The following is a 12,556-nucleotide window of genomic DNA, read 5'->3' on the forward strand; positions in this document are numbered from 1 at the left end:
TTGAAAGCATCCGATTCTTACAGATACACACTCTGCGTGTCACTAAACACTGTTAGCTCTCTTTAATGCAAATTTCTAACTGCTTTTGAATTATGGAAATATTACAGTTCGGGGTTTAAATTGTTACATTTGGTTATAGTAAGCTTCTTTTGTTTTGTTTTTTAAAAAAAATCTCCAAAACTTCTGTAACTAATTTGTTGCCATCTGTGTAGTAAAAACAGGCTCAAAAAGAGTGCAAAACAACATTCATGCCTTTTCTTCAGTTTGGGTCAGTTCATGAGACCCACGGTGTGAATTTTAACTCTTCCCTTTTTATTTCTCTGAACAATGTTTGTTATTTATTTTGTTGACTGTCAGAGCATTGATAAAGGGCATACAGAAGGGTAAGAGAATAATTATTTACACTCACTTATACAGCGTCTCACTAAACAGGCACAAACTTTGTAGAACAACGCATGTTTCCTATTGAAGAGGGAATTAGACACACATATCAACAATTCCAGGGAGAAGTATATATCTTTAGTTGCATTTTGCCCGTTTTCTGGGCAACATAAGTAGTCTTGAAAAGTTATCTTTTACAGGTAGTCCTTAACTTACAACCATTCTTTTGGAATCATAGGATTCTATATTGGCCAAGTGTGATTGGACACACAAGGAATTTAATGACTGCTCAAAATTGCAGTGGCACTGAAAAAGTAACTTGTGACTGGTCTTTGCACTTATGACAGTTGCAACATCTCCAAGGTCATATAATCAAAATTCAGCCAGTTGGTAACCAGCATGCAGCATCCTAGGATCATGTGATTGCCATTTGCAACTTTCCCAGCTGACTCCTGACAAAGTGAATGGAAGAAACTGGATTTGCTTAAGACTGCATGATTTGTTTAACAACTGCAGCGATTCACTTAACAAACAAGTCCTAACTTTGGATGTGATTCACTTAACAACCAACTTGCTTAGCAACGGTAATTCTGGTCCAAATATCGGCCATAAATCGAGGACTACTTGTGCAGTGATGCAAACAACCTAATTTTATATGATCTATTGGATGAGCTGCTTAGAGGTTTAGGGTTTGCATTCCCCAGACATCTTGAACGTCCAGCCTGTGGAAGGCTGTATACTGTATACTGATCAGAATATATCTTGAATAGGCAGCTTTGTTTCACATTAATGTGATGGCTTGATGCTAATATGTATTTGCTCACCTTCATTTCAATTGTAATGAATCTGCCATTAGTATGGCTGTGGAATTCTGGGAGTTGAAGTCCACAGGTCTTAAAGTTGCCAAGGTTGGAGACCCCTGCCCTACGTTAGCCCTTAGCTCTCAATAGAAAAGATGAGTCCATGTTGCCTGCACTATATCAAGGGTAAACGAAGGACCACAGCTTGGTGAAAAAGACAATAATCTATATGATCCAATCTATGTAAGTGAAGAACTATTGCAGAAGTGTGGTTGCTCAAATTATCATTTTAAGCAGCTTATATGATTTTCCCCCCCCATAGTATTTATACCTGTTTTTTGTTCATTTTTAATCATATTTTTAATACTCCAGTATTGCCACATAATCGTATTCTTATGCAAACTTCCCTCCTTTGATTAAAGTGTTGAATCACAATCTCTTCTGTGTGATGTCATACAGAATAAATTTTAAATACATAACATGTATTTATATTTCAGAAAATGCAGCAGAAGCAGACCTCTGGCTATTGAATAGTTGTACAGTAAAAAGCCCTGCTGAAGACCACTTTCGAAACTCAATTAAGTAAGTGTTATGCTTTGATAAACACTCTTGAATTAGTAGAGATGATTGAAAACTTTCCTTGCATAATGTCTATTCTTGTTCAAAGCAGAAATGGAAAATACAGAAGACGGGTATAATTTGGTGGCAATTGCACCGAAGTGTGGAAATTATACAGCACTTGGTTCATTTAGTTGTTTTCTTTAATAAAATCCTTGCAAATATTGTTTATTACCTGGTTTACTACACAAGCATCACTATTGTTTTCCAGAATGCTCAGAACAACTTCCAAGTGAGGATTCCAGGTAGTTGAACCCCCAGGATGGCCCTAAAAATCTTGGATATGACCCCAAAATTGTTACCAACTTGTATTTTTAATGTAAGGGCATGGGAACATTATTAAATACATTCCTGAATAATAATTATATTGACTTTAATTGATTACAGTTATTTGTATGCTGCCTATTGAAACTACTCTAGGTAGCTTAACAATAGTTACATAGAATCTGTAAATATTATAGTCATTCCAATATTAAAAAATCTACTGCTGTCCTCCATTAAATAACACTCTCTAAAAGCCATGTGCAAGATAATGTTTCCTGAAAGATAAAGTGCTGGAGACTAATATGACCTCAAGGGATACGTTGCTCTAAATTGAAGGGGCTGCTACTGCAAATGCCATTTTCTAGATCCCCAACCCCTAATGTCTCCAAGGATGGTACCTGCAACATCCTGTCCTAGCCAGATTGTGGCCTTGTTACTTGAGTAAGATAGTTAAGGAGGACCAGTGTTCATTTCCATTTCTTAGTGAAAGGAACCAGCTTTGTCTGAAGACACTTCTGTGGTCATGTGGCCAGCATGACTATATGCTGAGGCACATGGAATGCTGTTATCTTCCCATGGAAGTGATACCTATTTATCTCTCCGCATTTACATGCTTTCGAACTGCTAGGTTGGCGAATTAATTGTCAATCAGTCAGCCAATACAGGTCTGAAATAAGAGGTATTATTCTGATGAACTAGTTTGAGCTGGTCAGTAGGCAAACAGCTCTGCTGTATGCCAGATACAGTTTCTGTATTTTCTTGAGTGGCATTGCCACCTACAACAAATTGCACTTATCTAATTGAGAAATGATAAAGGCAAAAGTTACCATCTTCAATATCTTTGATCTAGGCGTGACTAGTTAGTAGATTCACCCAGACTCATCAAATGATTTCCTGCCACTGCTTCCATGTGCTGCTCCAGCAGGAGCTGCAGATCCAGGACAATACCCAGTTATACCTCTCAACTCCAGGACAACCGTTTGATGTCACAGAGATCTTGTCACAATACCTAGAGGTGGTTTGGTCTGGATTGGGAGGAACAGACTTAAACTCAACCTTGACAAGATTGAGTGGCTATCAGTTTCTGGTTCTTCTGAGCATACCTTTTCCATCTTTAATTCTGAATGGTATTATATTTCACCAGACAGAACTAGTGGAAGTTGGAAGTTCTCTTTGATTCATAAGGTAGGTGGCAATTATGGCCAGGAAGGTCTCTAGTTAGACTATTTGGTGTGTCAACTAAGATCTTTCCTGGACTGGGAGTTCCTTCACACAATTACTCATGACTAAGCTAGTGGACTCTATAAAGGACTACCTTTGAAGATCTCTCAGAAACTGCATTTGGCCCAGAATGTGATGATGTGAAAAGTTTGAGGTAAGCCTCAGGATAATCAAACTATGTGAGCTGCTCTGGTTGCTAGTAAGCCTCTATGTATAGTCAAGGTCCTGGTTGTTACTTTTAGAGCCGTTTTATGGGTTACCTGAGGAACCATCTTCCAGTTGTTTTTACCCATACATCTGATATGGCAAGATAGGCATATTCTGGGCCAGTGAAAGAATGTCAGCTGGTGAAGACCAAGAGGCATGCTTTTTCTGCCATAGCACCTGCCCTCTGGAACATCTTAACTCCTGAGATTAAGATTGCCCCAACCCCACTAGTTTTTGGGAAGGCCTTGATCTGGCTATATGCCCGGAACTGGGGTCCTGAATGTATGGAGAACCCCATTTCTTGGTTATGGTGACATCAGTGGATTTGTAACCTCAGCTTTAGTAATAAAAGCCAAATCTAGTGAAGTAGACATCTAATAAACCTTGCCTGGTCTTGAACAATTAATACAAATAGGACTTGTTTAGGCTGACTGGCAGATAACTGGCAACTCCCAGGGCTCTAGATTAAACTAGAAAATTGGGGAGGAAATCCCAAAAGAAGACAGTGGCAAATGATATTTCTATACTATTGTGTAGAAAATTACATGGATATGTCCAGAAAGTCCCCAGGAGTCCTCTTTACTTTAAGACTTATCTTTTCTTTTAAGAAAGCCCAAATAATGGTTTCCAGGTGAACTAATATAATGATCTGTAACTACCTAAATTTTATTTAATAGTGAACTTTGTGCTATACTTCCCTCATAATTGTTATGGTACTATTATTTCAGCGCAGCTTCCTTTTGCCCTGTGGAACAACTTATTGTGATTCTAGTAGAAAACTGCCGGTTGTTTTGATTATCGGCAGTTAGTAATAAGAATAGATGGAAACCTCATTTCAGTAGTGTGTCTTAAAATCTTGCTTGTTAAGTAAACAGTCAAATGGACTTTATGGAATCAGATGATTAGTGCAGTGTGCAGATGGGCTTCTGTTGAGAGCGAACATGAGCTGTATTTTAATTTTAGTTAGGCAGCTGGTGTACTCTGAAGAATAAAGCAGAGGGTGGGGCTAAAAGATGAACAGCCTGTGATTCCGTCTTTCCTTTACGTTGTGAAGCACTGGCAGCCTGGCAGAAAGTTAGTGCTTTTCTGGCCAAGAAAAACCGAGTTTCCTAAACACCCACCGTTAATACGTTGTTAGGCAACAATAATGGATTGGCTAGCCAATTATCTTGGTAACAGAATTACTAACTTGGTTCCAACTGTTACAAGTGGTCATTTTTGACAATAGTAGTAGGCACATGCATTGAAGCAGAATGGTGAAAATAAAGTGTTCTCAGTTATCGGAGCTCCTCTTTGTGTCCAAAATATAACTGAACCTTTCTCCAGAATTATCTAATGGCCTTTTTGTTGTGGTTACAAGAGGAGATATTTTGTCTGTGCTGAAACATCTGTAGGAGTTTCTAGTATATCTCGGAACACAACTCAGAGTGTTGTTTTTGTCCTACGAAGCTTTCAGTGACCTGAATATACTCTGTCTGATGGTTATTTTCTTCATCAAGCTGATTATTCAGTCACATCACATCATGATTGAGCGAGCTCCTTCTTTCAAACCTCTAATGGTGAAGATTAATTCAGTGATGAATCGCTCATTGCATTTTCACATTGAAATGTGAAATCACATTGAAATGTTTGTAAAATAGGTCCATTTCATATTCTACCTCTGTTGTTTATGCCAAACCATCTTAATTATTTTTTTTTCAGAATTTGAATATTATAATCAACTGCCAGTCAAAGTAATTTGGATACCATTTATACATATTTCTGGTCATATGTGTTTATATCTGATTATCCCTGAGTCAAGAGTGTTCTGGTGCCTGAGAGAACATAAAGTGGGTCTAAATTCTAAATATCTCTGACAGAAGAACTGGCTACTAGTTTGGGAATCAACGTTGGCAGAGATTATTTGTCTTTCATGTTCCAATGATGAAACAGTTGCTGGAAGAGGACATTTATCACCTTTTAAGCAATAGAGCTGGTTCCCTTTGACTTTTAGTTTACTGGTGATATTTCACAATTTTCCACATTTCTACCCTGAGCAATATTCATTTTCAACCACAAGCATTTAAACAAATCTGTACAAACTGAGCCTTTCATATGACTGTTTTGTCATTCATAACCATGGAAAGTAGTCTAAGCAATTATGTAGCATCATTAGATCTAACAGAGACATAATTACATGTAATAATCTGGTCATCCCACAGAAAGCTTCTTCAGCTTATCATCCCTTGTTTGGTGGCTCCTTCCTCTCTCTCTGACGAACATCACTCACTGCAGATCAATTCTGGCAATAGAATATTCACGTCTATCTAAACAACTTTCCAACTGGAACTCTATCTCTAAAAGAGGTTCGATTGAATGTATAGATAACACTGAATATGCTCACAAATTGATCTCAATTTGAAAGAGTCGGATGACTCCAGATTATCTGGACTCCACCATTTGGTATGTTTTTCTTTAACTGGAAGTTGTCCATCGGTAATTGAAAGGACAGTGCAGTCAGAGAAAAGAATAATATCCTGTGTTCTAGATTAGGACTTTTCAACCTTTTCAGAGATTGTACCACTTTTAGGACATGACATTATTCAAGTATCACCAGTGCTTAGCAAGGTGTCAAAAACTTGATGACTAAGGAAAAATAAAAGGGAGGGGATTGGGGGCTTTACCAATTAGATTGATTTGTTGTTATAGAAATGGCTAGTTTATAGTATTATGGAAAAGTAAAAAGTTGAGGTTCAGTGTTAATGCTTCATTCTACTGCAACAGAGGAAGTTGGAAGTTGGAAGCCTTTTCTTTTTCCCTTCTCCCTCTCACTTTTCTTTCCCTTTTTTCCTCCCCACTGTGTCCCACTATTTGCTTTTGTATTTTATTCTGTAGACTAGTAAACTTATTACAAGCCTTTTTTTAAAAAAGGGGGGGAAAGTACCGGTTTTACTCCTCCTTTCATATCTTCTCTTCTTCCTCCTCCTCCTTTTATATGTCTTCTCTCCCCCTCCCTCTTCCTTTTCCCTTCCGGATGTGCTGGAAACGCCCATCAGCTGGAGGTGTGTGTGCCGATCCCAGGCTCTCAGCAGAGCCCCAGCAACGCCAAAGCTCCAGCTGAATCTCCGCCCGAAGACTGCGTGCGGCTGCCAGCCACCCCCCAGGCCACCGAATGCGCCGATCAGCTGTAGCTGCATGCATTGATCCTGGGCTCTCAACAGAGCCCCGGCAACACTGCAGCTCCAGCTGACTCTCCCCCAGGCCTCTCTGGCACTGCCACTGCTTCAGCTCATCCACTTTTACATTTTTATTTACACTTTTTTTTTTACAGTGATTTTCAGCCCATCGTACGCGTACCACCTGCCAGGTGCCAAAGTACCACCAGTAGTACGCGTACCATGGGTTGAGAATCCCTGTTCTAGATGAATACCTTGGTGGGCTGGCATCCTAATTTGGATTCAATTCTAATTTGTTTTATAAATATTTAAATTCTCTTTCTGCAGGTGACTGCAAGGCATATCGGTGAGAGGGTAAACCTTCCCACTTTCGTTACACAATCTAAACTGAGCAAGAAAGATGGATGGTCTAGTAACTAATAGTTATGCAAATTGGTATGCAAACTATTATGCTTGCTAAAAGTGGTTCTGCTATTTTTTTTCTGTGTCAAAAGCTATACTTTTAAAAAGTGTGCTGATGACCAAAAGCAAATTGCCTCAGAATGAAAACTAAACTTAACTGAATTTTATTCATGTTTACCTTTAATTAAAATTATATAAGTAATATTACTTTCGCATCATATATCAATAAGTTTCTTCTTCCATCACATTAAAATTAAAGTTTAGTGACCACTCGTGGAGTTTCTTGTGGGCTCTATCCAAGTCTTGAGAAGCTACGTCTGCCCCGTGGAAGCTAACTTTGTGCACTCTAAAATATTTGGACTATGTCTATCAGTATAGCTTCCTTAAGACCAGTAATAAAGAAAAATACTGCATCTCAAAGCAAGGAATATTTTAAACAGAGTTTATCCTGGAAAGGTCAGTAAAATAGTCTAAATGCTTACTGAATGCATTTAACGTTATCTGGATTTTTGTAACTTCCCATGTACATTGAATTTGCAACTAAATCAGGTAAGCTGTTTCCAGATTCTAATACCGTAAGTCTCTCTTATGAAATTGGAAATAACCAGAACAGCTTGATAGGCAAACATTTAGAAGTTAAAATAATAACAAAGAGTGGCCAAAGGTGGTAGGTGATTAACCATTTTTTTTTGAAATTGGCCAAGGCTGGCCAGGTGTTACCACTAGTTCATAAAAACATTGTTAACCGAAAGTGTGAGTCATTTGTAAACATTTTTACAGAGATTTCTTACTCATGTGAGTAGCTTTAACAAGTCTGTGATTTTGCTCAGCAAATTCTTAACAGTATGTGTGTCTTCACCAGATGAAATTTGTTGTTAAAATCAAAACCTGTATTGCCTTCTGCGGATTTTTTAATTTCTATCTTGAATGTGAAATCTGTACAAGAATTAAAATGGTCTAATTTGTCCAACTCACTGCAGTGTACATGATCAGTATGCATTTCATTTGTGTTGATATCATTACAAATATTGATATGTTATATCGATATAATTAGATTTCATGGCTGATTATGTTTTTAAAACACCTTTTTACTCATTTCTTTTTTTGGATGTAAGATATTTTATTATTAATTTGACTCTTATCAAACAAGAGTCACCGGTAGTTGGGAGGCACATACATTTTAATAATATACATTACTACTAAAACTCTCATTTTCATGATCTTTATCTGGGTGAAATACTGGATCAGAGAGCACCCATTTTTGAACCATGGTACATCAAATGGGCTAATGTACGGAAAGCATTCAAAATCTGGGACCTGTGACTCCAAGGAAATTTGGCAAATTTGTGGTCATTTCAGTGCTGTTGTGCTACCACCAAGTGGCTTAGTAGAGTAGTCTCACCCTAGCCCAGACATGAACTTGCGACATCACATGATGTCGCGCAGCGTATCAGAACTTTTTCTCCATTGGCAGCAATGGGGTGGGCATGGTTTTGGGATGACGTGCCCGGCCCGCGGGCTGGGAGTTAAACACGCCTGCCCTAGTCCTTTAGAGGCTATGTAGACTGGTCTTGCCATTGGCTGCTAGAAAGTAGTCAGCTGCAGTCAAGCCAGCAGGGATTTAGAAGGTGCTTCTGTTCCCAGGGACGTGGTGGCTCAGTGGGTTGGAACACTGAGCTTGTCAATCAGAAGGTCGGCAGTTTGGCGGGTCGAATCCTGAGTGCCGCGTAGCAGAGTGAGCGCCTGTTACTCGTCCCAGCTTCTGCCAACCTAGCAGTTGGAAAGCACGTAAAAATGCAAGTAGAAATATAGGGACCACTACGGTGGGAAGGTAACAGCGTTCCGTGTGCCTTTGGCGTCTAGTCATGCCGGCCACATGACCACGGAGACGTCCTCGGACAAGTGCTGGCTCTTCGGCTTTGAAACGGAGATGAGCACCGGCCCCTAGAGTTGGAAACGACTAGCACGCATGTGCGGGGAAACCTGTACCTTTACCTTACCTGTTCGCATGCTTTTTTTTTGTTTTTGCCTAGATGGTTCTGTTTCTCTATTTAGGTAAGGAAACATCTCTGAATGGTGACCCAGTGGGCCATGGGTTGTCCCTATATTTTTTCAGTGCATGTCCTCTCTTACATTCTGTGCAGTTTTGGTTCTTGCTGAAGTACTTCTCCTAAATTCAGTACATAATGGGAGACTCGTGAAATTGTTGACAGTAATACTGGAGAATTCTCGTTCAGTTTCTAAAAAGGCGGTGGACCATTTACAGAGACTGTTACACAGAGTATTTTCTGCTTCTCAAGTGGTGATGATATCCAGTATCAGCAATTTTCTTTTGTCCTCTGAACAGTACTGATTCACTAATGTGGGGAAAAAAATCTTTAAAAAATGTAACTTATTTGGCAGAAAGTCTTATCTCATCAGGAGGGTTTTCCCCCTTCCTCCTTAATTGCAGACACAAAAATAAAACACTAATGACATAAAACCTAATCCGTTATTTCATATTTGGAGGGGCTGGTATCTTGATATACTGTGGAAACATTACCCGCTGCCTCTTAAAATGTAATTTCATAAAAGAAATCCGTTTTTCAAACTTCATAAAGCATACAGAGACTGGTCTGTTTGAACTGATGTCACCCTAGCTCCCAGGCAAAACATCTGCTGATGGATATGGCTGCATAAAGTGAAACTGGTTAGCTTTTTTTTATTACTTCATACGGTAAATCTAGCTGATGGATCCATGCTTTGTTTTCCAATTAGACATTAGACCGAATTACTTCTCCAGATCCCTGGCTGCTTTTCCAAGCATCAGTTCTATTGCAGGCCAGATTAAAAGTGTGAGTTTTTCTTTCACAACATAGCTTATACATCCCTTCCTCATACTGTATTGTGCTGAAGTAAGCTGCCATTTCTGTTCACAACTAAGTTCCTTTGTCACTTAGTTATTTGCCAGCCCCTCCAGCCCCCAGTGTAATAAATATTTTCAGAACAAATCATTTTCCAAATAGAAAGTTGCTTTTTCCCCACAAGCAAAACCAGTTGAAGCATTTCCCCCCTGATTTAAAGAAAGAGCTGACCTCAACAAGAGACATGCAAATTTCTGAGAACCGATTTACATTAAGTTGGCTCTACAGGAAAATAGTTGAGATTCAGTTTTGTTTTCCTGGTTTAAGTTCCGCATATATTTTTCACAGAACTGGAGAATAAAGCATCTTTCAGAAGTTCTGAACACATAGATATGTGTAACTCTACAGATGACGTAAAATAGCCTGTTCTTTAATTTATGAAGTTGGAAAGTTAAAAGTAACAGTAGTTAAAATTGGAGAGCCAGTTGGGTGTAGTGGTTAAGGCTAGAACCTGGGAGAAGACCATGAGTTGTAGTTTTGATTGGCCCAAGGTCACCCAAAATCAGTTGGGTGACCTTGGGCCAGTCACTTCTTCCATCTTTAGAAAACAGGCAGTGCTAAACACTTCTGAAAAATCTTGTCAAAAAAAAAGTGCACGGTCTTATTCAGGTAGTCTTCAAGAATCAAACATGATTGAATGGATGAAAACTGAATCAAGTTGGAATGTTAAAAATAACAATAGTTAAAATTTTAAAGCTAAATTTAAAGCTAAGCTAAAATTCATTAGTGTTAGGTTGAGCTTCAGGCATAAAAGCAATTAAGTGCTTCCACGGCTGTTGAAGGGGTCTGTAATTCCTCAGACCTTTTTGTTGTGACTCTAAAGCCGGGGTGTCAAACTGGCGGCCTGCGGGCTGGATATGTCATGCGCAGGCCATGCCCCCCCCGGCTCCACAAAGGCAAAAAACGTTGCAATGTGTCGTGATATGTCACGTGATGCAATTGAGTTTGACACCCAGGCTCTAAAGCATTGTGTAGCTTGAAAACTGAGTCCCTGTGCGCTGGCCAGAGCAGGGCGCTTGTCTGAAGATTGCTGTTCTAATTTGAAAGCCATGGTTTAGCTTTATGTCTAGGATCAGCCAGCAGCTGTGGTTTTCATAATTTTGTAGACCTCCATTGTGTGCATGCTATGTGGAAAAAGGATAAAAACTACCGTATATACTTGAGTATAAGCCGACTCGAGTATAAGCCGAGACCCCCAATTTCACCCCCAAAAACTGGAAAAAGTTATTGACTCGAGTATAAGCCGATCCGCCGTTCTGCAAGCCTCTGCCGCCAGCAGAGGCTCGATCCGCCATTTTGCAAGCCTGAATACACAGGAATACCCTGTGTAGCCGCGGCTCGTCGGCAGGTCTCCGTTCCTCCTGCCGACCTTTGGGGAGGTTTGGGCGCCTCCCCAAACCTCCCCAAACCTCGGCAGGTCTCTGTTCCTCCTGCCGACCTTTGGGGAGGTTTGGGCGCCTCCCCAAACCTCCCCAAACCTCGGCAGGTCTCCGTTCCTCCGCGCAGACCTGCCGACCTTTGGGGAGGTTTGGGCGCCTCCCCAAACCTCGGCAGGTCTCCGTTTCTCCTGCCGACCTTTGGGGAGGTTTGGGCGCCTCCCCAAACCTCCCCAAACCTCTGCAGGTCTCCGTTCCTCCGCGCAGACCTGCCGACCTTTGGGGAGGTTTGGGAGCCTCCCCAAACCTCCCCAAACCTCGGCAGGTCTCCGTTCCTGTTTGGGGAGGTTTGGGCGCCTCCCCAAACTTCCCCAAACCTCGTCAGGTCTCCGTTCCTGTTTGGGGAGGTTTGGGCGCCTCCCCAAACCTCCCCAAACCTCGGCAGGTCTCCGTTCCTCCGCGCAGACCTGCCGACCTTTGGGGAGGTTTGGGCGCCTCCCCAAACGTCCCCAAACCTCGGCAGGTCTCCGTTCCTGTTTGGGGAGGTTTGGGCGCCTCCCCAAACGTCCCCAAACCTCGGCAGGTCTCCGTTCCTCCGCGCAGACCTGCCGACCTTTGGGGAGGTTTGGGCGCCTCCCCAAACCTCCCCAAACCTCGGCAGGTCTCCGTTCCTGTTTGGGGAGGTTTGGGCGCCTCCCCAAACCTCCCCAAACCTCGGCAGGTCTCCGTTCCTCCGCGCAGACCTGCCGACCTTTGGGGAGGTTTGGGCGCCTCCCCAAACGTCCCCAAACCTCGGCAGGTCTCCGTTCCTGTTTGGGGAGGTTTGGGCGCCTCCCCAAACGTCCCCAAACCTCGGCAGGTCTCCGTTCCTCCGCGCAGACCTGCCGACCTTTGGGGAGGTTTGGGCGCCTCCCCAAACGTCCCCAAACCTCGGCAGGTCTCCGTTCCTGTTTGGGGAGGTTTGGGCGCCTCCCCAAACGTCCCCAAACCTCGGCAGGTCTCCGTTCCTCCGCGCAGACCTGCCGACCTTTGGGGAGGTTTGGGCGCCTCCCCAAACGTCCCCAAACCTCGGCAGGTCTCCGTTCCTGTTTGGGGAGGTTTGGGCGCCTCCCCAAACGTCCCCAAACCTCGGCAGGTCTCCGTTCCTCCGCGCAGACCTGCCGACCTTTGGGGAGGTTTGGGCGCCTCCCCAAACGTCCCCAAACCTCGGCAGGTCTCCGTTCCTGTTT

General features: G+C 41.9%; 1 protein-coding gene across 2 annotated transcripts in view; it reads left to right on the forward strand.

Moving 5' to 3' along the window:
• CDKAL1 (CDKAL1 threonylcarbamoyladenosine tRNA methylthiotransferase) overlaps positions 1-12,556 on the forward strand; it is a 307,006-nt gene that overhangs the window by 50,655 nt on the left and 243,795 nt on the right. For both annotated transcript variants that reach the window (XM_083359500.1, XM_083359501.1), the window contains one exon: positions 1,679-1,763. In XM_083359500.1, coding sequence (XP_083215626.1) covers positions 1,679-1,763 — 85 coding nt within the window. The remainder of the gene's footprint in view (positions 1-1,678; positions 1,764-12,556) is intronic.

Source organism: Vipera ursinii (genome assembly GCF_947247035.1).
Source record: "Vipera ursinii genome assembly, chromosome: 3".
Classification (NCBI taxonomy): Eukaryota; Metazoa; Chordata; class Lepidosauria; order Squamata; family Viperidae; genus Vipera; species Vipera ursinii.